This window comes from Triplophysa rosa, linkage group LG20 (genome assembly GCF_024868665.1).
Source record: "Triplophysa rosa linkage group LG20, Trosa_1v2, whole genome shotgun sequence".
NCBI classification, from domain to species: domain Eukaryota; kingdom Metazoa; phylum Chordata; class Actinopteri; order Cypriniformes; family Nemacheilidae; genus Triplophysa; species Triplophysa rosa.
The window spans coordinates 17,947,568-17,975,134 of NC_079909.1; the positions used below are offsets into that span (position 1 = coordinate 17,947,568).

Genomic DNA, 27,567 nt, shown 5'->3' on the forward strand with positions numbered 1-27,567 from the left:
ATCCAAATATGACAGGAAGAGAAACTGGTGGTCAGCAAACAAATCTGATAGTCTCCCGAAACGATGAGTCTCAATAAGCGTCACACTAATGCACAAAGACGACACACACACAGAGGTCTCAAAGATTTTTCTCTAAACGGAGAAGCGAAGGCTTTACGAATCAATTGTTTCTGTCTCTTATAACAAGGCACCGAGGGATCAAAATCCACGCTACCACGCATGAGAAAAATGGGAGATCAGAAGTACAGTTAAGACTGAATTCCCCCGGGTTTGTTGCAGAACATTTTGCCACTAAAGCAATGTTACATCACTGGACTTGTTATATTCAGTACAATGTCTTCTGAGCATCTAAACCTATGGAAACACAGATTAGACAAATCAGATTTAACCTGTGCAACTATAAAATGGGCAAAAAATACTACGCCAAAATTCTGAAGGATTGTAGCAACATAAAAGCAAATGCATTTACAACCACACAGATCACCTTACTGTTGCAAGAACATGGCAAAACTCTGGCAATTGCCTCAAAAACAAGATAATACATTTAAATCTCCACTTATATCACTCTTAAATTCATTTAAATCTTTGATTACTCTAACGGGATCATAAATCTTAATGTACTGTAATGTAATCATATACTTGTAAATGACAAGAGTATAAGCGATGTATCAGTACCTCTGGGCTCTTGCGTGCTCTTCAGATAAACTCAAAGCCTGTCCATTGATGTTTGCCTTGAGAAGCATGTCAGGTTATCTCAGGCTCATGACGTTAGGAAAGATCTGGGGAAACCCTCTTACGTCATGCTGCCATATTGATGTGGATAAACATTTCATGAGTCATTTTCACAAAATGTCAGCAAGGATAACTATAGATTTTAACCTTAGAAGCCTCACACAGCTCTTAACAGCATGTTTTGCTCTTTACAAGCGCTGCCATGACCGCAAACATGATCTGATGGCGTGCCACTCCCCATTAGCTCACATGACCAAAGCAATAATGGGTATATCATCTGTCTGCTGAACATTATATTCAGAGTGTCCATTAGGATTTCTTAAAAAGACAATGAAAATACAGTGAAGAGAAACACAAATACAGTGTACACAGCACAGCCTAACAATTTTTGTTGTTGAACTATTTTGTTGAATCAGCAAACATAGATCCAAATTTCTATTCCTGCTATCTCCACAAGGTTTGACAACATCTGCAGTTATCTCATGCTAATAGGGATCAACTATTTCTGTGGCACCTGTGCAATTGTTGTAAGCTTTGTCATTTTGAGTGTTAAGCTCTGTGCATATACTGACACATGGTGTTTCAAGAAGTACATGCAGGACACATCATACAAATCAAATAAATATACATTTGTATTCCTGTAGACTATGATAGACTATGTGCTGCTCCTGTAAACATCCATGCCATTTTAGATTAACTTCCAGAGTATGTCATGGATATTTTAAAATCAATATTCAACAGTTTGTTTGGGTAATTTCTCACACCGAGACATTTGACCTGATCTCCTTCATGGACATCACACCGATTAACGTCGTCATGCATCATCCATCAATGTCCTGAAATGATGTCAGAAAGTTAATGTCTGAGAGAGAGAGAGAGAGAGAGAGAGAGAGAGAGAGAGAGAGAGAGAGAGAGAGAGAGAGAGAGAGAGAGAGAGAGAGAGAGAGAGAGAGAGAGAGAGAGAGAGAGAGACGAGAGAGGAGAGAGAGAGAAGGAGAGAAGGAGAGAGAGAGAGAGAGAGGAGAGAGAGGAGAGAGAGAGGAGAGAGAGAGAGAGGAGAGAGAGGAGAGAGAGAGACGAGAGGAGAGAGCAAAGGAGAGGAGAGAGAGAGAGAGAGAGAGAGAGAGAGAGAGAGAGAGAGAGAGAGAGAGAGAGAGAGAGAGAGAGAGAGAGAGAGAGAGACAGGAGAGAGAAGGAGACGCGAAGAGAGAGAGAAGAGATGAGAGAGAGAAGAGAGAGAGAGAGAGAGAGAGATGTAGGAGAAGGAAGGAGAGAGGAGAGAGAAGGAGAGATAATGAGAGTAGTTAGTACTTTGTAGAGAGAGAGAGAAGCGATGAGAGGAGGAGAGGAGAGTAGAGAGATAGACGAGAGGAGAGTGAAGGGAGAGAAGGGAGAGTAGAGTGAGTCAGAGAGAGGAGAGACGAGAGAGAGAGAGAGAGAGAGAGAGAGAGAGAGAGAGAGAGAGAGAGAGAGAGAGAGAGAGAGAGAGAGAGCATGTCTTTTGTCTTTACGGAACAGGATCACCATCTAGTGTTTGTGTGTGGTCATTACAACCTGACAATCCATACAGGGTTGATTTAATTTGACAATGATTTAGAAGGGTCATTTCAGAGGAAATGAAGTAGTGAATTACGGGTAAACCAAGAAAAAAGACAGTGTCATATTATTTACTACAAAATCCCAAAATCATAAAATAAACACATTTTCCAAATTCTCCAAACTTTAAATAATACTAATAATACATAGGAATGGTTTTATGGCACACAATTAGAATTATGCAACATCACACGTTTCAACAAGATATATGTTGTTTACTTTCCTAAAGGAAATGACTTGCAAGGTTTTTTTTAGGATTTGACTCTTATTAAATGAGATGATGAGTCCCAGCATATTTATTTGCCAGTAAATTCGCACAAGAATTAAAGAATTAATGAATAAACTTTGCTTTGCAGTTACAGTAAAGAGGTCCTATAGACGGTTCAAAATATCCAAACTAAACAAGATTTGTATGTTGAGTATGTGGCTGGAGATGAATTATTTGCAGAATATTGCATAGAAGTTAAGCAAAATATTTTATTTAAGAAAAGATATGATTTGAAAAGTTACAACAAGATTTTTAAAAGTTCGTTTTAACATAACAGCGAGTGTCTTAAGTACGTAAGTAAATTGCTTTTGTGAGTGAAACTTAATTCTACAGAGTGCTCCTCTGACAGTCGCATGTCAAGGAGAGGACTGTATGTTCTATACAGAATACCATGCCTGGGATTACAAGGATTACAATGGCTACTGGCAAACTTAAGTGCATTGCAATCAAAGCCCAGTCTTTAGCACACTGATAAGAGATCTGCCCATGTTAACCTAGTGTGTACTAGTGTTACACAAGCACCATATTGTCTGTCTTAAGAAGACACAAAGTACAGCATGAGAGGCATTCTCTTTCACAGCTTCAGTGTCTATCTATCCCTCCATCCCTGAATTAGTGATGAGGGTGATCGGAAATGCATGTTTTTGCCTGACCCGGATGCAGCATTTTTTAAAGAACGAGGGACGACGAAGATACACAGTGAACCGAATTTTGCTGAACATGCTATGTTGAAGAGCAACAGCCAATCAGATTTAAGGTTTAGTTTAGTGATGATGTCAGGGATAGACTTAAGGCTGGGTTTGAAATATTCAATATCAATTTATTCAATTTAAGACAAAACATCATCTCATACGACCATATTGTCCTCAGGTATAACAGCTTGAGTCTTAAAGAGCAGGGAAACATGGACCATCAGTTTAAGAGAGAAGCGAAAGTGTCCAAGAGATCACAATATTGACAAACAAAACATTCGACGCTGCCAGGTAATACAGCCAAGTTGGCCATGAAGACGCACTACAGATAATTAAAATTCCTATCAATGGTGCCAATTCAGGGCTCAATGCTAAGGATTTTTTCTACTGGCCAGGTCGGGCAAGTGATTTGAATTTTTACTGACACTGGCAAAATTTCCCTGGTGCCACCTTAAAAAGTAATAAATAATTAATATTGTCTAGTTATTTTTTTATTTTTTTTTACCTATGTAATCTCAATAAATAAGATAATTATATATAAACTATTAGCCTAACTGAAATGTCAAATACTGTTGAAGACAACTAATCAGTAAGTATTAAAATAAAAAAGTAGTATGTGCAGAAGCAATAGCACAAGTAAATGTTATAAAGCAAACATACAAATAAATATAGGCTAATGGGCCTCATTCATGAAACACGAGCAGAATGAATTTTTGTGTAAATCGTTTGTAAAGTCGTTCTGATGTAAATTTAACAGTTCATAAAAATGTTCCTATTTTCAAAATCTTAGTTGGTACGAAAAAAATGTAGGCTACACCTGCTCCCCACCACGTGTAAATGGTGCGTAAAACATTCAAAATTCTTGACAAACTGATTACACTGCATTTTGATGCACTGGAAAAGGAAAGGAAATGATTGGATGCTACCAACTCGACAAAAAGGGGAATTACAAGCTGCCCTCATTGTAATACGTCAAAATGACGGAGAATTTTCAGTTAACGCGACCTTTGTGTATCATAATGATATTTCGCCAAAAAAACGCGCATTCCAGTCAAAGCGCTCTCAAGCGCCACCAGCTGGTTATTTTCAAAAGAGCACCAGGCATTATTTCAGCTGGCTAGAAACGCTTTGGTGGACACACGTTAATTTATTAATTTATTGTTAGGGATATAGCAGCCTATTAGTCTTTTATGAATTTATGCAATACTGTATAACATGCCAAACATGAGAATGGAATCCAGAGGATTCCACAGCATTCCTAGATACGTAATTTGCGTAGCTGTAAATCATAAACAGGGATTATGCTAATTAGGAATGAGCGTGCATGCACGCCTTATTTACGAATAATTGGAATTCATTAACATACACACATTTTACAATCAAATCTGCCGTTTACTAAGTATTTGTGAATCCGGAGGAGAGTTTTCGGGAAGGTCCGTTTTACGCGCAATCACTCGTATATTTACTCATATATTTACGAATGTTTCATGAATTAGACCCAATGAGTGCTTTTCGGGTGTCTCACATTGATCTTATAGTAGTTATCAGGTACAGAAATTAAATAACCAAATGTAAAATAAGCTTGTATAGTCTTCAACATATAAATTAAATATAAATGAAACCTTACTAAAGTTATAATGTAATCAGTCAGGAGCAGTGAATGTTTTTTCTCTTTGTTGTTTGATGAACGTTAAAAACAGAGATGTTTATTATTCTTTCGCGTTGTCGGAGATGCGGCTTTCCGGCAGCGCGCATATCATACACACAGCCCGTGAGAACCCAATTGAGTTCTCTTTTGCGTCATTTGAGAATATGGCAAGGCTATAAACTTGCAAATAATAAACTTTCGTGGCGATACAGCACTGACAGGATCGGGCAACTGAAAGTTCTCTCAACTGGCCCGAAGGTCTCCCATGCTGGCCCCGGGCCATCGGGCAGTCCTTATTGTCCAGCCCTAAATTTTCATCTTGAGTAGGTTTTTATAACCCATTGTTTGGATATAATAGAATAACAACCGCATGCCTTGTAACGTGACTCTCGCTCCCAGAACTGACACCAGATCAGCTCTTAACGGTCGGCTGAGTGAGTGTTACATCAAAGCGCAACGGGCATGCTGACCGACTGCTGTGTTGATACACAACACCAGACAGCCAAAGACCAGCACATTTCTCCTACCATGCCAGCACCATCCATCCACGCGGTTCTAACTAAAAAAAGATGAAAAAATATCACGAGCACTTTTGTTGTTGTCTGTCCTACTGTGTGTGTCTGCTGCAAAAGCTTCTTTTCATGACCCAAAACTCTTGCATTTTCTCCAACAGGGAGCTGACACAGTTCCGCCTAAATTTCCTAACCTGGAGCAAAGACACTGAGAATCCAACAATCCCATGATATGGACGAAAATCTTATCACATGCTGAGAAGCTCTGCTCTACTGACTCAGAGACGGATGTGTCCTTCCTTCATTGTTGAGCAAATATGCCAGCGACCTAGTTGATGAAAATAAACCCCGATCTGCTGGCATGGAGAGGAACAAATGGACTGCAGTAACCGCAGTGGTGCAGATCTCTGCATTCTTGGATGTTCTTGTTAAGTATCATTATGTTGAGCTTTATTGCTTTAGCTTTATAGCTTCAGTAGGACGAGAGTGATCATCGTATCAACCTGTGGCTTGAGCTGCATCAATAAAGCTCACAAAGTTTTATAAAGACAAATGCACACTCGTAGTTAAGCAAAGCACGGAACTTAAGAGTGCCAAAGAAGAACTAGACGCAGATCTGGAAAAACTGTCCTAGCAGTGGACACTACCACAGCAGTCTTTCCTACCAGCTTCCAATAGCAGTATTTCTTTCTTACCTGTACTTCATTCCGGTCTGGTACGACACGCATTCCTCCAGCGCCAGGCCGTTCATCTTTAGGAAGTCTTCCATGTTCTTGACCTGGGCGGCGACCCTTTGCTCCCTAAGTCGCTGGAGTTCAGCATGGTCCGTTTGCCTCGGAGGGGGTTGATTCAGACCCTGATCCGAGTGATACCGGCTAATGCCGCTCCGTATACTCTCGCTGTAGGTCATGGACAGCATCTTGCCTCCGCTGCTGCTACTACTGCTTTTCCGCACGCCAGCCCCCACAGGTTTGTGGATCTGCAGGTTTTCGGAGGGGAGAGTGGATTTTCGCCGTCCAACTGTCCCCCCGGCATACCCACCCCCCGCAAACATGATTCAACCCTTTCCCCCACCGCCCCTCTCAAATACACTGATGCTCTCGCACCCGTCTGATTGTGGCACGAGTTATAGATACTCGAACGCACACATACACACACACACCAAGCACAGGCGGGGAAACTGGGACCAGGACAGAGTCGAAAGCTGGGTTGAGGGATTGCCTTAAATAGCAAGGGTGAGGAGGGAACAAAACAGGTACGGGCTATCAGTGGCAGAGAAGTCAGGCCGTGCGTCTTGTAATCAGAGATTGCTCCGCCCCTTTCCTGACAGATACAATAACACAACTACAAGACTCAGGTGGGTTCAGGCAGGTACTGTAGGTAAACAGAAACACCAGAGAGCAACACACACCGGTCACATGCAAGAAACAACAGGTGGACAAACATAATAGCACACAAGCCAAACATCTCAATTAGGTTACTATCGTGACAGTGCTCATTTTTTTTAATGAAGAAACCCAGGGTTCATTTAAGAAATGAATTAAAAGGCCTTTATTCCACATTAACTGACAAAGTAAAAACAGTTACAAATACTAAACCACTAAAGTGTTGCGGCTAATAGATATGGATCTATTTATTTACTTAAATTTTTAGTGCCTTGATTCAAAACTTTCTATGAGATAACCCTTACTCAAAAAGCACTAGGAGACATGAATGTTATACCCCAATTGAACACTTTGCATGTTTGTTTGTTTATTTAATTTTTTGTGTTTTTAAAGTTTCACATGGGGGTATATACAATGCAATTACATAAGTAAGGAATTATTGAGCATGGGCTGTTGAATTCTTAGTTAATTATGCGCGTCGTGGCCTTTACACCACATTATTTTTTTCTAAGAATTCAACGGACCGGAGTCAATTATTCCGCTAACAACGGTTACCACGTTGTTCTGATGTTTGCTGTCAAGACATTTTTAAGATGTTTGTCCTGGAATGCGCTGATTTCTAATAGGACGCTAATTTAATAGGACTAATTTCTTACGCGTCTCTCACCTGAAGCCGTTGCTTGAGCCTGTATGCAGTTATCAGAGCGAGCGAGAGGAAGACAGACAGCACAGCGCATATGCTCATGCGTTAGCTTCATTTAGACAGAAAAGACACGTATCGATATTTGTTTTCGTCGTATTTAACAGCCTGGTCATATCAGAAAAGCATTTGGAGAGAAAACATGACACAGAGCTGCGGTTCTCAGTGCCATAGAAACTTGCGGCTGTGTATTTAAAGGCCGTTTATCTCTTCCACAGACGTATTTTTGACTCCGAGCCAACGATTAAACAAATAAAGCTGTTGTTTTTTAATACAAAACAAAACAAACAACTGCCATCAAAAATGTAATTAAAGTCAAACTAGAGTTTAAAATCATTGTTAAATGCTTTTAAGAAAACCAGAATTAAATCCATGAAGAGTATAGAGGTGTACAATAAATGTAGATCTTTCCTAACATTGACCTTTCATTGCAGACTAAAGCTGAGTTTGTGACATTGTTGAGATCTCTTCTAAAACTAACAGATACCTTTTCGGCATTTTTTCCAGGAGAAAGATGCAGGAGACTTCGCTCTCCATTTAATTTCATTAATGTCTAGGAGAAATAACTTGATTGATAAAAAAGATCTCATCTGTGATTTTTTGTTCTTATGGGTCTGCAGCATCACCATTTTAGACACTATCATTGTGCGCCAAAGATTAAGTGAGTAATTTCCCCCCAAAAATGTTATAATGACTGAAAAGGGTTTTTTGAATACTGTGACTTTTGGACCAGTCATTGTTTGAGCCAGACATGAACATCTCAAACCACTAAAACTTGAGCAGGGTTTAACTTAGATATGCAGAGGCAATGTGGTGTAATGACTGCCAATAGCATCTGCCGCCTGATACAGATACTGCAGTCGGAAGTTGGAACGCCTAGCAGTAAAAACAGCATAGCGACTTAAGTGCTATCTGTGTAAGCGCAATTAACACTGGATAGAAAAGTATTCCGACATAAAAAAGACATCTGCCTAACAGGTGAATCAGATCCATCAAACTACTATAAAAATGCAGATATGAAATCCATACAAAATGCATTAATAGATTTATATTTAAAAAAATGTTTTACTTCTTTCTCTTGCAAAACTCCCCCCCCCACCAAGGAAACATGCTCTCATCTTTGTTGCACAGGTCCTGCGGAAGTTTTTCTTATCATAAGCGTGAACAGATTCTCTAAATCTCGGCTGAATGGTGTATTGAAGAAACCACTCAACTACAGCACAGCTTTCTATGATAACACTGCACACACCCACACGGCCAACAGCTTCCCTAAAACCATAAAAAATGTCAAAAATAAAACTTAACCATGCATTTTGGTCACTACAGCACCATTTGAATAGTACGATCGTAACCATTTAAAGCATGAAAAATGCAAAAGAAATGCCCCTCAAACAAATTCTGCAGCATCCACATAAGTGGATAATCAAATATCCATGCAGCTCTTGTATGATCCGATTGGAAACAGCACTTTAAAACAGGACAACTCATGCACGCAGGCGGGCGGGCAGTCATACCAAAGACACGCAATCAGCACAAAACTCACCTTAGGTCTTGGAGGTCGGCTCATGAACAAGACGTATGAATGTCAATCTGCCCTTATAAACACAGCCAGCAATGCAGCGATCCACCCAAACTGGGAGTGTCTTACATGCCAGCATCTAAAGCCATTAGTGGAAATCACATTGCCCTCATCCACCCCAACCCCCCTCAACCCCGTCCATCACCTCTGCCAGCTCCTCTCTATGAAGAAAATCCATTTATGTCATTCGAGGGGGGAGAAATTTGTTTCTGCTAACCGCAGCAAATAATATCTGGTCTAAATTATTCACAGAAGCTTTTGCGCTAAAAGCTTTTGATTGTTGCTCCATATGAGATAATACATAAAGGCATTTTAGTGCACTAATGAAGCTAGCGCGAGCTTGTGGATGTTTAGAAAAACAAACACACAAACATAAAGTTTAAGTCTAAGTCAAAATCAACAAAATATTTCGCAACACTGGGATGTTGGATGTTTAACAAATCAAAGTCATCATTTGTCATTTATTCATTTTATACTTTAAAACCAACTACATAAGCTTTCCACAATAAATGCCAGTATGAACGCATTACTCATAAAAAAAAAAAACTTAGGATGAACTGTGTACAACCAAAATGATACTATAAAACAGAAACATCACGTTTCAGAGTAACGTCATTATATTTTACTGATGGAAAACAAAAATAAAAAATAAAACCTCTGGTCACAACATTGTGTGACAATTCATTTATTGAGTAACCACAGCAAGCAAGCAACAAAAAAAGAAAGCCTAAGACACCAAAAGAATATCTGAAAAGAGCTAATCTTCATTTCTCATCCCTCTCTGTCCGGCCGCCAGTGTCAACATAATGATCGATTCCTGCAGGCGGATCTTGTGATGCGACTCTAAAAGACTTTAAACTTAAAATGGCAGAAATGTGCAAGTCTGTGAAACCAAAATCCAATAGCGCGCTCATTAGCCTCCGAGCTACAGAGTCAGGGGTTTTAAGAGCCCATCAGCACAACAACCACGTTGTTCAACCCATAAAAATATGATCCCTCACGAAAACGGGAAGAAAAGTGCACTACAGATGCGTTCAGCAGCCTGATGGATAAAGGCAGACGCTTCATAAAACAAGAGATTATCTTGTACTTCCAGCAAGGAGGATGTTTCACATGAAATGTAAAAAAATCTATTCCATTATCATTTGTGCTTGAACAGCAATTGCTCAGATGTTGTGGGGCCTTGACATATTTACAGTATGCATCACCACATCCGGATGGCTTCGCAACTGTTTGCAAAAACATCTCAAAAGCAAAATATTTAATAGCTGTGCAAAACAATTTTGTGAATCACAGTGCATGAATCTAAACTAAAAATACAAGGCAAAAACTATTTCTAATACTGTCTGTAATGGTCAGTACAGAAAATGTCCTTCATTCTCCAAGTGAAGGTAAAAATCTGCTTTAATGAGAGGAAACACACCTGCATAAAAATCTTACCAAGCACAAACTCAAGCTCAAGATACCACTTATCATATTAAATCAGGCTGTGAAACTAATACCCACCACTAGCCAAATGTATTGCACAGGATAGTTTTGCTTATCTACAACGTTGTTAATTGACAAATGCCATTTCTTACATGAAGCTTGAAAAACATCTTCGTTTTGTAGGAAAACAAGTGTGAATGGATAGTAAACTAAGACCTTAACTAAACTTGATAATAGAGAATTTCACTTTGAAAGCCAGTTACTGTTCTGTGTGAACGCAAAGAAAATTGACTGTTTGTCCCTGATCAATGCTGTTTTCTGTGCATTGACTTCTTTTTTTTAAATGCATTATATACACAAACATAAAGACCACTTCAGAAGACATAAACAACGCCGGTCCAGAATAAATTCCTCTTTTAGTTTTTTTAAGACTGCACAAATTTGTGAACAAAATACAACCAACATAACGGTTGTTTCTCAATATGCGTTCTTCAGCGGTCTTGTGTCCTTGTGTTCTCGCTCCACGTCATCAGTCAGTGTCGGAGTACAGTTCCGATACTCAAGAACACAGAGAACGCATGAAAGTACCCGTATGTGTTCTTGACATTAAGGATGCATTGAATGCAAACTTGCGCATAAACCGTACATGCTTAAAGTTCCATAAGTCATTGCGGTGCGTCCATCCGAGTTCGTTCTTCCAAGGCTGCCTCGCAAGACCAGTCTCCACAGGCTGTCAATGTATTTTCACTGCTTCCGTTCTTTCATGTTTGTTATGCTTTGAGTTGCACAACAGTTGAACTCAATGACACTTTTAATTCTACATGGAGTGCAATAAAATCTTAGTACACTGTGTAAGGATTGCTGAAACACTATTCTGACACACAGCACGTCGCTGTATTGTTAATAGCTCTCATCACTGTACAGTGAAAGCTCTACTGTACTGTATGAAAAAAGTTAGCACAACACCAAATCATTTACAGACTACATATAAGATGGTTTCAATATTATATCAATATAAAAACCTCTTGGCTTTCATGGGTATTATCTCGATTTGTACATTTATAATTGATCAGCTATTAACTATTACAAGCAAACCGGACTGTAATCACATGTGTTATGGCTATAACACCATTGTATTATCAACAGTATAACACTGGTATCAGGACAAGTTAAACTAAGAATGAACCCAAGGCGACTCAAGGTGCTTTCCAAAACAGATGAAAACAAGTGCAGTATCAGATGGCCATGGCTTATTAATCAGCAAAGAAAGAGGTACCTGTAAAACTGCAGCTGGCGTTTTGGGCTCCCGTACCTCGCACTGAGGGCAGCAGGAGACAGAAACAGAGAAAGAGAGAAAGAGGAAGGCTTAGTCTTACAGGCAAAAGTGGAAAGATTAGAACGAGGGCAATAAACACACACACAGAGATGTGTTTGAACTGTGTCACTGCTTGAACATTGATGGAGGAATGTGAGCCAAGAGACGTATGTCTGACACTGACGAAGGAGTGAAAAACAGTGAAACAACAAACAGGTCTGATGAAGAAAAGATAATGACGCCACAAATAAATACAGGTAAAATGTGAAACTAAAATAACGAACTCCACAGAATAAAAACACAAAGCTGTTTGTTAATTGTCTAAAGCAATAACAAAAATTATGCAAAAACTAATAGTTCAGTGATTTCCCATGTTAAAGCTTTAAAATTCAGATACTTTAGGCAATAATACTCAATATGTCAATAAACTAACATAGAGGTTGTAATAATCATTCTTTACATCACAATCAAAAAAGATCTTTGACCCACATAAATACACGGCAGTTAAGTTGATGTTTTATATTCGAGCTGGGAAAAGACTGTCGCCGCCACCTGCTGTTCAAAACGGGAAAAAACAGCGGAGGAAAACAAAACTCAAACTAACAATGTTTACCAACAGTCAAACTCATACAGAACTTGGATGCACATTAACAAAATTGACAGAGGATCTTATACACACGAACAAATTATACAAAAAACAAACAATAGTACAACAAATAACTTTTTTCAGGTGTTAAATTCATTTTGCTGTAGCATCTCTCTTTAAGCCAGATAACATGCCCAGAGGACAATTACACCGGCATGTGAGTGTGAAAGTGTATTTGCCAAGTAGCACGTGCTCTTGGATCATCAGCCTAATTTTAGGGTTTGGTCCAGGGTTAAAGCTAACGCATTTCCAGTTTTAGATTTAATGTAGGTTTAAGGACTTATTAAATAAAACCATATGTTTATTGACAGGACTGTGTCACTACCCCCAAAAAAAGGGAAAGGAAAAACAAGAACACATCCGGCCTGGCTAAATCAGTCACCACAAGCATTAACATACAAGGATCATCATGAACTGAACACCAGAGACCCTAAACACAGAGGTGATGCTTTTCCCTTGATGAATTGCTTTAAAAAACAGACTGACCTGTAGACCATGCCCGGTGAGCCCGTCTGTCTGAGAGAGAGACGGGCGGGCGAGTCTGTGGTCGATTCTGGATACATGGGGAATGGGAGAGTGGGGGGTGTGGCCAGGCTGCCAAGGGGTCTCTCTCTTTCCAGTCAACTGACGTGGCTCACTCTCACCTTACAGGACCTCTGAAACACAAATAAATCGAGTTAAGGGTTTGAGCAATCATTCAAATATTATGGTGCAGTAATACACAAAAACATCAATAGAGTACTGCAGTGCTTCAAAAAGCTGTAGGAATGCATAGGCAACACTAGAGGGCGCTTCATCGCAATAATACACGGTTACCACATACAGCAAAAGCATTCAATTTTGCAGAAACAAAAATAAAGATAATGTAGCTAAAGTAAGGTGCTAAAGTGTGTCCTAAAGTGTGTTATTACCATATCTGAATGTAGTGTGATGTCAAAACAAATAAAATAGATCTCAACATCAGAATTACAAGTATGTATAGTTCATGGATAAAATATTAGACTGGATGCACCCTTAACGTTATCAAGTAATATGACCCAGTTAATATTCACACTCTATTATGCTGCCCTAATTTTGCAACAAGATGTACATACAGGGATTTTAAAGCTGGTGGAAAGTTCATGAATTGCAATTAGGTGTGAGATGTCACCCGCATCAGTGCACCACTTTCCATATTCAAACACGGAAATTTTCATTTGCAAATGTGAGTGAGATTCCCCCATCCCTTTCTAGGGTTCTTCTACAATCTTGTTCCTACGGCATTATACAACAGCATGTACCATAATGCAGTGCAAAAATATAGCAGCAATGGCCTAGCGAGACTAATGGTTTTAAAGCAAAGACAGAAAGGGAAAGAGAGGGTTGTGCATAAGGTCAGAAGAGAGAAAGTCCTGTGAAAGTATAAAGACACTGAGAATGAAAAAGAGATGAAGTAAGGTCAAAGAAGTAGGGTGGCAATTTAAAGGGCCACTTAAGAGCATTTAGTTTTACTCCATCTGTAACGTTTCCACCTAAATAAACACAACTCACTTATGTACATTATTTATTCACATACTAATAAATACTACTACTGGTTACAAAATGCTTTATTTAGTAAAACAAACGCTCAGAGAACGCCCGCAAGAAATACCGTGATAAAACCTGCTTCCTCCGCACAGGGCCAGGGAGGCGGCATGGTAAAATGCAGAGTTTCCAAACTGGAGGAGTTTACTGGTCCCCAAGAGGAACCGATAAACACCTTTGCATTTACATTAACACATACACACACAGCAGCATTCTTCACAGCCACCTCTCATTTCAGCGCTCATTACTCTTAGGTGAGTGTTGTTAAAGGACACGCTTAAAACACATCAGCGTGTGCTTCTGTACCCATCATCAAGGTGACTTTACCTGCCATCAATCTCTACATACCAGCTGTCTGACACCAGAAATACGGTCTTTCCAATTCCCAAAGACTCATTTTACGCTGTCTGCCCTCCTCTTTCCATCATGTTAAGCAGGACATGGGATGGATGTCTCATTACAGAGGGGAACCGTATGTTGTGTAGTAAAGAGTAGGTTAGGTCACACATCATTGGAATAACTGCGAGAAGAAACCATCAGTAGAAGCACAAGGTTACCGTGAATGTTCGACCACATTAGCACAGGCTGCCAATGCGCAAATTATGAGGCCAAGATGTCTTATAAAAAATCTTAAATGCAATCCATAATAAATCAATATACATTGCATAAGGATTTGGTTTAAACAGTGTGTGAAGAACTAGGGCTGCTCGATTATGGCAAAAATTATAATCACAATTAGTTTGCCCAATGCTGAGAACAAGATTACTCACTGTCATTGAACAAAGTCAATAAATAGATAAATTACGAATAAATTAGGGATGCACGATATGTGGTCATTTTTAATGTTATCGGTATCGGCCGATAATAAAATTTATATAAATAATATCCTCTTGTTAAACTTCAGCTGCACGCTGCTCACAGTTAAAATACATTGCAGTACTATCTTTCGTCGTGATCATTCACTTACTGCTATTAGCAAAACATTGTTGAGTATTTATGAATGTGTAAATTATAGGAACAAAAGCATAGTTTGAATCAGACTGCTGTCTGAATGCTTTCTTTCTTGAGACCTGTTAGACATGTGTCTATTAAGAACATTTCTCTGGGTTGCTCTGGAATAACATCTATAATTTGTTTATTTAATAAAAAAATATACCAGAAAAGTGTTAAGTAGGCTTGGTACATGATTTTCAGGGGAAAAAAAGAGAACTAATGGAGTGCAGTGAATGTTTTCAAATAAAAGCAGTTGTCCACGTTTTGCCTTTTGTTTCAGTCTTAGGGAATTTTATATTAATATTTAGATACTGCATATCGGCCAATATATCAGTTATCGGCTTCCAATGTTGAATTATCGGTTTCTCGTTATCGGCCAAAATTTACATATCGGTGCCTATAATAAATGATAATAAATAAATGACTTGTCAATCTAATACCGGATTCAATAAAAATAGATAAAATAAAGTATGGATGCATACATTCAAAAAAATATTATAAAAATAAAAAAGAAGTGAGACTGGCACTTACATAGGTCAGATCAGCACTGAATTGTGATGCAATAAAGAGTTTTGTTGCATTTTCGGTTGTGAATATTAGGTAAATTGTGTGGAAACAGCATATAAATAGTTTATTGAGTTTAATGTTGGTTGAATGAACCAATGGTACCATACATTCATTAATAGATGAAAGAATTATTCGAAATATTTTATAAATAAAATCTATTCAGCTGAAATTTTTGTTAGAGTTTGCAGAGTTTCTTTTGTTAGAGACTGCTTTTAATGTAATGTCATTTGGCATTTTATCAACCTAAAACACATCTTATCAAAAGCACAAGGCTTTTGTAGTGTTGCTTACAGCGACGTGGAAAAAAACATGTTTATAATAATGTGAAAATGCTAGTTTCATTGGGAAGCTCATTATAGATAAGGTGATAGTGAAAGATGAACACTGCAGTACTGCGGTAGGATAGCGGACTCGGGCTTTGAAAGTTGTAGCATGACCTGTGTGCTGATTTACTACTTTAATAGCCAGAACCAATGCAAGGTGAACTCAGCAGATCACAGCAACTGTGCACTTTATACAGGGGGAAGTGAAAGTGACTCATTACACACATGCGTGTGAATGTGTGTGGAGAAAAGGAAAGGTGAAAAAGAAAGACATATAGTAGTGTAAAAGAGGAAGAATGTCCAGAGGTCCAGAGTTTTTGAGAATTTTCGACTATTCGGTATTTGGCAATGGGTGAAATACATGGTGCTTATGGAAGGATATTTTTAGAAAATAATGATGAAAAATAAATGTTTGACTGACGTTTAATTGACGGTTCATCAGCCAAACAGGTTGTTTGACGTTCTTGCTACTTGACTATCCTATTACTGGGCTTACATCAAAAGTACATATATGTTCATTTTGTTAATATGATAAATATGAAGAGTGTTGAAGTATTGGTTTTTGCACGAAAAACAGAACTAACACAGCACGTGACAGCAAAGGTCCTCTGACTCAACAGGCATGTAACACCCTGATGGTTTTTCTCCATGATGAGACACACAAAGGGTGTGCAAGACGAAAGGTCACAAACTGAACTCCTGCCTTGAAAGAGAAGTGATCCCATCTGTGTGGATGACAGCCACCAAAGGGACTTGTTCCGTATTCACAGGAAAGTGAATTGCTGGAAAACAGCACAACAGTGTGGCTGTTGTCACCACACAAGAAACATACAAACAGCTTACTGGAATCATCTACGTGACATGTTCACTGCAGGAAACGCCTCTGCAGGGCCCTGGGAAAAATCCAACTAATGCAGGTATAAAAAATATACTTGAGTGGTGAAATGAATAGTTTAGTCAACACTTTAGGATGTGGAATTAAGGTCATCGGGGTGTTTATTAGCAACAGGCTGTTATATTAGCCAAGCTTCCCTTTCTGAGTGGCCCTGTTAATTTGCTATTTAAATATAAAAAAGCAATCACCTGACAACACAAAATCCAAGCACCCTCAATGACAAAATGTGGCATATTTCTAATAAGAATCACTGGAAAAGACGACCAAAGTCACTTTCCTTTCTAAAATGCTTATATTCCGTCTGTGCAAACCTCCCACACACGGCACACAGAAAAGAGAAACAAGATAACAAAGTCAAGCGCTTGCGTCTGAGATCCACTTTGCTGAAACAGGAGCACTTGCTTATAGGAACAGCACAGGTCAACTACATGGGGAGCACAACGCTCATCAAAAACATTTATGCAAGCATCTTGTTTATAACAGAACCTTGGGACGATGTCATATAACACTCCAATCTCCTTTGAAATGTATAAATTGGATCTAGCGTTTTTCAGCCATGTAACAGATTCGGCACACAATTGAACTCTCAACAGGAACATGAAAGGAGGCTTGAAATGACAGACATGCATTCTAGTGGCTCTTACCTCAATACATTTCAGTGTATTTGAGAGACTAAAATGATTATAAAAACAGGCCAAAGGCTGTACCTGGAATAGTACAGTACCAAGTCCAGTACCACAAGACGAAACTACTGTAACTTCTAGGGCCAGGTTTTGCGACCAAATTGGTGATTCGATTCTTATTTATTTGGTTTCGATTCGATTCAATATCGATTAGTTATCAGTACTTAGATTAAAATGCTAGTTTTGCAGACATGGAATTCATATTTAAATATATATGCTGGTAACTGAAACCCCCCTACTTAGCTATACAGTATTAGTGAAATACACATTCACATTAACAGTAGAGCCCACACAATTATGTTTGGAATTACTTTTTATTTTTACTTTGGGTAACCAAACTAACCAACATTTTTATTTGTACTTTTTATTTTAACAGTTAAATTCATAACAACATGAAACAGATTTATACAAATAAAACAGATTTCATAAAAAACAAACATTCAAAATGGGCTTATACAGTAAATATCAGCACGAGTGATGGTGACATCTTCAGGACGAGAGGTGAAATACAGATATTCAAAGCACACGCATAAAGAATTCCCAAATCGATATTGTTTTAAATTGAAGATCGATTAAAATCGAAGAATAGATATTATCCAGCCCTAGTAACTTCCTTACCAACATTGTCTGTGTTAAATCCAATAATTCATCTCATTATATTTACATTATAAAAAGTGTAATATAAAGCTGATAAATTTGATTACATTCACAGAACACATGTAAAAATACAAGAAAGAGGCATTGCATGACTACTACTTTTAACACTGAGCAAACTATGTTCACAGCCATATGATAATGCATGACCAGAAGATCATCAACCTACTGTATTTTAAAATAAAAAATTAAAACTACAAAAATGTCTCTACGTGATGTCCTGCATTGCATATTTATATAAAATGTCAAAGATGTTGTTTATAGTGCCTATAGCATATATTGATCCCTGAACATATTGAAGTAAAACTAACATGGACTGTAATGTCCATAAACAAGAAGCAATTCTAATACTCTATATCATCTCATGTCCCACAGTGCCCTTTAATCGCTTGAATGAAAGGCTGATATGACACTGACGTCTAATCTATGCTGATTCCTCCTTCCAGCAGACAGGGTGACGGCTGGCCTCCAAACAGCTGTCCAGAAACTGGTCCCTAAAGGCAATGCCATATAAAGCTCTCCTAATCCATAAATAGCCCCTTTTTATGGTCTCACTCTATCTAATCTGACTCCGCTGGAGACAGAGGTGACCTGGCATTTGGCTCTGACTTCCATCTTGAGAATGATCCAAGCAAGTTAACATATTTGTGCATCAACCAATGAGTTGGTGAATAATAGGGATGTAACCATTCACGATTCATGTACGATGCGATTCATAAAACTGATCTCACGATAGGATTCAATGCTGTTCAAAACAGGTATTGCGATTCAAATAACATCTCAACCGGCTTGAATCGTCACATATTATAATCGATTTTCATCTGGCTCATGGTGAATCGTTACATCCCTGGTGAATAAATATGTATAATACCTCCAAATTTTACTTCTTTCTAAATTTATTACCAATTCCACAACATAACTGGTCATGAAACTGTGTTCTGTATTAAAATTCATATATATGCAGGATATTCCAGTATTTATTTGTCAACAAAGCATGTTAATTTTGGACCCTGATTATATCAATGCCAGAAAACGTATCACAGATCTGTACTATTATGTTTTACTTACATTGGCCTAAATCTACAGTGTTTCTCATTCATTACTGCATAACTGCGGCAGTGAGATTGGATAAGCCCTCTCTGGCTCTCCCTCGTTTTCATTTTACCAAAAACACAGAGACACGTTGAACCCGTTGGCCTTTCAGAGAGCTAGGTAGTGCTAACTATAGACATATATATATATATAACTAGACGCCGCATTGTCTGCTGGATCGTACGTCAACCCCGCAGCCATATTGGTGAGGGCAAAAGCCGACTACAAAGACATACGAGTGAATGGTGGAGCTGCAGTTATCTGGATAAAAACACAACATCGTTTTCATTTCTCAACTAATTTCAATACTTTTCTATTTACGTGGAGTACAGAAACGTTTTGGCTCCAGTTAAAGATGGTTAGACTTGAAAATGTATTTATTGTCATACAGAACTGTTAAAACTCAGGCTTGTCAAGCAGTCGTTTAGGCTTAATAATTGTGTACACATCGCTAATGTGAAATAATTTAAGGCAGATTAAATGCACATGATCAGAACACAGCTCATTCACTTTAAAATCATGGGAAAAATCAAAACAATTCGTCTTTACTATATGACTATATATTGCTATTTCAAATTTACAATGCACGGCAATGTTATTTGTTTTACTATATCACATACATCATGTTTTACTGCTGTAACGTGTTTACCGGATAAATAAAAGAACATCTTTTAACTTTTTATCGTCTAAAACTACTACAGAAAAAGCCATTTCCACAGTGAAAAACATTTGTTTTTATTTAACACGTAAATAAAACGACATTACCTTGGGTGTTTTGTTCGATGATTCAAATAAATCCCAGAATCAATCTCTAGGCTACATGTCTGTTTTATTCTCGACTACTATAATGTGGTTATTTATTCTGTTGCTTGTCTTGTCTACAACATCACTGAACATGGTGCCATCTAGTGGATTCTCACGAATAACAGGCACAAATAATGGATTTCACATTTCCTTATGAGAACCATTAATTTTAAAGTAGCTATAATCGAGACATGAAGCACATAGAGACATGGTAAAGTTGTACTCTATACGTATATCGTAAACCATTTAAATATGTTAAGAAATGTAAACGTGATTGTGCTTTTAATGCAGAAAAAGCGCAGCTCTCCCATTGGGTTCAGTGGGCTTTTAGTGCACTGCTGCCCTCACTAATATGGCGGCGCTATTGACGTATCGCAGCAGTGGAGCAAAGCGGCCAATGTGGCGTCTAGTTATATACATATGTCTATGGTGCTAACAGCATCACTGCTAAGGTGTGGTGCAAAATTAAATCCAGGCCACACCATGTCACATTCAACACAAAATTGACAGCCTTTTTTTGTTGGTTATCTCAGAGATGGTTGAATCAGCTCGCATGATGTATCGTGTCAGACTGATTGTCCACCTGGGCATGAAAGGTCACCGATCTTCAATGTGCTTTGCGGAGTTACGTGAAGGGTGAACGGAGATGGAGATATGCAGGGATCACTGCCACAAAGGGAAGGCGGGGATTAGATTCCGCATAGGTGTGCATTTGAAGAGGAGGGGATAGATTAAAAATAACTCAGTGCACTGTGGTGCACTCTGTATTGTAAAGAATAGACCAGAGATCAGTATCTCTCTGTCTGGAGAGGAGAGAGGCATGGGAAGTCAGGTCTGTGAAGGACAGGCGGTGCGGCAGCGGTAGGACACGATGACACAGGGTTTGTTTAACATGACATCGTTTGGCTGGAATGACAAAGTTAGGGGTGTACAGTCAGAAAACTCACAAAGTACATTATACTGTATATGATCACAATATTTTTATATGTTTATGTTTTAATATCTATTGGTTTAAAGCGATTGTTTACCAAAAAATGAAAATGATGTCATGATTTACTCACCCTTATGTCATTCCAAATCTGTATAATTTTTTTCTGTGGAACACAAGATATTTTGAGAAATGTCTCAGTGGTTTCGTGTCCATAAATGGAAGTCATTAGAGGCCAATGTTGTTTGATAACAAACATTTTTCAAAATATCTTCTTTTGTGTTCTGCAGCAGAAAGTCAAGGTTTAGAATGACATGAGGGTAGATAATGACCGAATTTTTCATTTTTTGCAAACTACCCCTTAAATACATTAAGAATTAAAGGTATGTCGTGTGTATTTATTTTAATTTGATTTTTGATACAAATCAGAAACAGCACAATGACTATATTTTAGGGATCCGCCGATATTAATCGGCCGATATTGGATTAATTTAACACCATCGGCATATCGGCAATAGCATGAAAAAGGCCGATACCAATGGTTTATTAGGGCCCTATGATTTCCTTGATGCGGAAAACACAGAAGTAGCAAACACGGATGGAAAGCAGCAAACACGGCAGAAAGTAACGTTAGCACTGAACAGCTTATAAAATTCAAATTGTGCTATGAATAGCGCTAATAATTATTCAGCTGCTGTTTAAATATGCAATCTGCTTGTTCGACATGTGAATGAGTGGTGTGGTTTTGTGTACTGTAGTGGACTTTGTAGCATCTGGTGGATGCAAACACATAAACTGAATCAGCGCTGCTCTACACATGGCCACTCTGCAGAGATAAGGGATGTTTTTACACTTATCCTTACAGAAAACCCCCGGTGGTGCACAGCATGTTGTATTTCTAGCTCTATTTTTTACATTTTCTATTTAAAGTATCGTAATATATCGCAAATGTGTATCGTACAGAAATATATAGCAATATATTGTATCGTGACCCATCTATCGTGATATGTATTGTATCGGGAGGCACTTGCCAATACACAGCCCTAGAAAAAATACTACGGAATTTAGGAAAAAATAAAACGGATTTCATAGGTCCCTAGTTTATTAATTAACTGCATGGAGGCAATGAGTTGGATGTCTGAATATCCAATGCTTTACTCTGAGAAAAATAATTACTGTAAATAACAACAGCACAAACTTTATTTAAATTTATTACAGAAATGTTCAATTTTAAGTCAAATTTGAGTTAATGTTTTTAATAAAATAAATATTGGATAGGAAGAATCACCTTTGAAGATTGTCATGTTGTCTTATTGTTTTTTTATCTTAACTTACATTTAGACACATTTACACTTGTGCCTCTCTTAAAATGTTAAATGGATCCAATTCATGTTCAGTAAAATTAATTGGCAGAAAAACTAGCTAATATTGTGTAGTACTGCATGCAATTGAGCAATATCGGTATCGGCCGATAGTTATTTGTTAAAATCGGTATCGGCCCAAAAAAATCCTATCGGTGCATCCCTACTATATTTATAACATTTATGACCGATAAACAACAATATTTCAGTACCATCACTAGCACCAACAAATGGAACTGCAAAATAGTTTCCAAAAAGATTTCCCAAACAACCCCAATCTGCCACTGATTTGTCAAATAGACAATCACCCCAAATTAGGTCATTGAATGAGTCAAAGCAGGGCTGGTCGGGATGATCAAACAAAACACTGTATACCGGTCCTACGAAGCACAGACGGTGTGTCAATATGAATGTGTGTGTGAGAGAAAACCCATCACTCCTTATGTTCATCTGTGCATCACATACACCTCTACACACCTCCAGCTATGTCAAAACAACACTGGCTGTCTAAACAAGTAGGTCATCAAACCACCAGCAGGATTTACACCCATACAGTTAGTGATGTGCAGAGAAACCAACATTCTTTCATACAGTACATCTAAACATGAATGCACTTAAAAAAGAACACCATGGAGCGAAGCCAGATCAGAACAGTGATGTTAAGTAACCCTCTGGTTTTGCAGTCACTGCAACTCAAGAGATGGGTGGTGGAGAAATACACAACATCTGGGATGTTTTGTATTAAAGCCTGTTTATACAATTACACATCAGTATCTTTAAACGCAGTGCGGCTAAATTATGACAAAATGTCTTGTTTTGTTTCCGTGTTTCTTAAGTTTGTCCTGTTGGTAGCTGTTGTGTGAGCAATACCCGACTGAATCTTCCCCCAGGATGCTGAAATACCACTCTGACAAAAGCTGATGCTAACCTAGGGGGAAAATGCTGCGAGAATGGTCCAGAATTACTAATGAAACGTGTGCAAATGCAGCAAGGCACGCAGAGTGCTGTAAGCAGACTGAAAAACATGCCCCCAGAAAAAGGCTGCCTGCAGCAGCTGCCCTGCACGCTGAGTAAGAGGAGGGAGGACAGAAAACTGCAGTTGAAGAGATATTGGAGGAAAGAGCTGAGTAGGCACAGCCATTCAAAAAGTGATGAAGGAGAAAAGAAGGGAGGCAGCTTTAGCCCCAGCTGGATCACAATAAACAAATACACACGGACGACACCTTCAACGTCACAACACATTTGCCATTTGGTTTTTACTGCAATAGGCCCCCACTGAGCCCTGTGATATATTGCAAAGCTCAACAGCGAGAATGGTCTCATGGCCTGAAATGAGTGCAAGAGGATTCAGGCCCTGTCAGGCCAGTTTACTTCTTTTGACATGTCAATAGTATTTCATTGATCGCATCACATATTATTTATGCCTTGCAAAGATGCATTTGTTTTTGTTTCTCGTGTTTTAAATGTTGTCTTGCAAACTTTGACGCTGATGTTTCACCCTAATACAGTAAAGTTCTCTAACTGAACACAGGTGAGGTTTTGTTGAATAAACCATATTGGGAGCAGATAGGATGGGCTGATTTTCTGCTCAGAATAAAAAAATGCAACACAGCACTTAATAGAAACAAAAGAGCTCTTGCCGTGGAAAATATCTAACTATTCGTATAATATTTACCAATAGATAAAATTAAAGTATGACAGAAAGTCTTTTAGCCTGTTTTATAAAGTAAAGGAATGCTGTGGGAAATACTTTATATTCTGTTTAAAGCTACAGAGATTGGTGTTTTTATACCGGCAATTTATTCTAATAAGAGTCTCAAAATAAAAAGCTTTTCTTTTACTGACTTGAACAATAAGTTAGGCTGTTATTTTGGGTGACCACGTTTTACTACAGGTAATGCTAAACCTTTAGTTTTCTTTCAAGTTTTGCACAGTTGGGTTCTTAACTTAAACATCCTCAAGATAAAAAAGCGTACAGGACTGTCTTTGCCAAGTGACTGTCCAATGCTTGAGGTTTATGATATGGTATTTATTGACCACATATGCCTTATTGTATTTGTGTTCTTTTTATTTTCCATTTTTTGTTGATATTTCATGTGCATATATCTGAACATGTATGTATGATTGTGAGCAAATATTTGGGTGTTCTTTCTGATGTGAGATACCAGTACCACTGTCGTTATTGTGTTACTGTATCGTTAAAAGCGTACAGTCACACTGTGTTAGATTGAGTTGTTATTTAACATGCCTAATCTTGACATAACAGATCGTGCTACCAACAGTTTTTAAAAACCTTAACAAAATAATACATTGTGTTGGTCTTTCTGCCCGAACGACCCAAGCAACATCTATATATAACATCCATAAACACATGTACAGAAACACACGGGCCATCTGTCTAATTACATACATGTCCCCACATGTGACTCACAAGACGCCAAATCTGTGCTGCTTTCAACGCGTTTGCCGCGGGACAGTCTCCTGACTGCTCTTTAAAAAACGGCCAATCTTCACACTCAACATCCTGCAATACAGGAAAACTAAGCAGCAATGCTTACGCATAACAAACAAACCTCTGTACGGAAAACACAAAAATGTAGAGGAAGCGGCATTGGGCTGAGGTAAACGAATGCAATGTTGGGCATGGTATTTGTGTTTGCATACTAACATCCAAGCCAAATACTATGCATAAAAATGTGTGTGCACCCACTTATCTGAAAGAATTGCAGTATAGCACACAATATTTTTAAACTGATCCTAGTACAACAGTTCTGTGACTGCGCTTTCAGTGTGGATTAAAGTGAATCATCATTTTTTGCTGCAACAGAGCCATCAGCAACACCGACATCAGAAAACTCTCACTCACCTCTTACACACCACGAATGAGAGCAAATGTGCCTGCACACCTCATGCACACACACTAGGGGTGTAAAGGTTCAAATTACTCACAGTTCGGTTTGTGTCACGGTTTCTGTTCGGTTCGGTTTGTGCTATGTTCAGGGAAAAGGGACTACTGACAAATAAAAATAAGAACAACTAATCAAGCTACAAGTAACAGCACCAATAAAACAACAGGGCAAAGCAGAAAATAAAATAAGATACTGTGTATACTGTATACCTTTCAAGGTAGAAATGGATTAAAGTAATCAAATAAAACATAACATTGCATATGTACAAATGAAATAAAGATGAATCATAATTGAAGTTACAGAAGCTATTGAGTCACAAGCAGTGAGTGATTTCCTTGACTTTTAACAGACAGCAGGAATATGCTGCTGTCGCTTTAAGAGGAATGAAACAGATCCAGTACACTCATACTGTACACATGCGTTGTTTTTCTTCTGTTTCGTCCGTTCACTTAAGACATAACTGACTATGTTTGTTAAGATACTCGACAAGAGGGGCATGTTGACCTACTTCATGTGTGAATTTGTCCGTTTAAGCGCTTCAAAGACAACTCAATATTTCGCCATGTCTCGAGACTTTCCTTATGCGCGATTCGGATCTTCTCACAGCACGCAAGCGAGTTTTCTTGTGCATCATCTTGCACTTAAATGTTTAAATTGGCAAGGCTTGAATGAGTGTAGTTTAAACGGCAACATGTGTTGTTCAGGTCTCACCTGCACTCGCGCGCTCACAACACCCGGGTGATGAAAGCATAAATGACTGTACAGCATACGTCAATCCTATTGAAATTTGTCTATGGTATTTGATTTGTTGTAGGTATTAAATGTGTATCCATCGACAAATATACATTAGCTGAACTTTGTCAGTCTGTTTTATTATGAATGTGTCATCAGATTTAAGATGAGCCGCGGTTGGTGGAGAACAGTGCGGTTCAATTTTTTACAGAGAACCATTACACCCCTAACACACACACACACATCCGAACAAGAACACAAACAGAGATTGATGCAATTGGTGAGTTCAGTCACGCAGCCAGGCTGCGATTGGTTAGAGACCAACTGCATAGAAGAGAGAGGCAGCTTTACTCAGCAATAGTCAACTCTGCCTCGTCTCTCTCTACTTCTCCCCTCTGAATACTGTTTTTCCTCAATCCTTGTGTGTGTTTCTCTCATTCTCTTCTCTTTCTTTGGCATTCTCTGTATCCCTCCAGCCCACCTCAGGCTCAGCCTCCAGCGGCTGTGTGTGCGATTGTCCAGTGAGGGGTGTGAGGGATGGAATGTGACCTCTTCCTCTTTGACTGATACTGATACAGGACAACATTTAGTCAGCCGAGGCCCACTGGACAGCCTGTGGCTAGCGGTTCATTAAAAAGAATAATGAATGACGCCTATGACAAACACAAGCGGCTGGCATGACAAAAACTGTACCATCTGTACAACAAAAGCAGACTGTCAACCCCGTACCTCAGTATAACAACATATACACTCTATAAAGCAATTATTCACCAACGTAACCCTGAACTAACCCTTTCATGTGAAATGTACATCTAATGACTAAAAGGTGTTATTCATTTGCATGTCTCCTTGCTAATGATAAGAACGTATCATAAATATGATAATATTTAATAAATCACAACTACACAATTTAAAACTTAATATTTTAAGTAAGAAATAACGCTACTTTTTAAATGATTAAATACTGTGTTCTCAAAGTTAACAGGCAGTTTTTAACACTTTTTATTGAAAAGGCATTTGCAAAACCCAGTGACAAACATAAACGGTGACAAAGAATAACGATTTATGACAAAAACTAAAAATCACAAAATATGGAGATATGAGGTTTCAGGACAGCACAGCAGCGAGGTTTAATAAAATAATTGTTTTGTATTAAATTGCTAGGAAAGCAAAATAAGCAAAACTATTGCTTGCAAGAAGGGATGTAACTATTCACTGTGAGCCGGTTGAAAATCGATTATAATATGTGATCATTAAAGTCGGTTGAGACGTTAAAAGAATCGCAGTACATGTTTTGAACAGCAGGGGCCGCTGTGAAATGAAAAGCACAGACAAAGTCTTAGCTTCTTTGTATTAAAGAGACTTTTGTAATATTCATTTTTTTATTTGATTTTGAATTTGTTTTAAAACTGCAATTTAGTTTTGAAGTTTATATATATAAATAATAAAAGGGCAGTTGTTCAGCTCCTCTGCATTAAGTTTTGTCAATTAAAGGCACCCTAAAAACAATATCCTGTTAACCAAAGCTAGTTAACAACTAGTGTTAGTTAATAAGACACATG

General features: G+C 38.4%; 1 protein-coding gene across 12 annotated transcripts in view; it reads right to left on the reverse strand.

The window, feature by feature from the left end:
- Positions 1-27,567, reverse strand: part of kcnab2a (potassium voltage-gated channel subfamily A regulatory beta subunit 2a) — a 69,903-nt gene that overhangs the window by 29,404 nt on the left and 12,932 nt on the right. For 6 of the 12 annotated variants that reach the window (XM_057362519.1, XM_057362515.1, XM_057362514.1 and 3 more), the window contains exons 2-3: positions 12,988-13,157; positions 11,817-11,858 (exon numbers count right to left, since the gene is read on the reverse strand). In XM_057362519.1, coding sequence (XP_057218502.1) covers positions 11,817-11,858; positions 12,988-13,064 — 119 coding nt within the window. In that variant the 5' untranslated portion in view covers positions 13,065-13,157. Of the gene's footprint in view, positions 1-6,143; positions 6,503-9,076; positions 9,151-11,816; positions 11,859-12,987; positions 13,158-27,567 lie in introns of those variants that run through there. The other 6 variants (XM_057362521.1, XM_057362520.1, XM_057362511.1 and 3 more) reach the window with 5 other exon arrangements.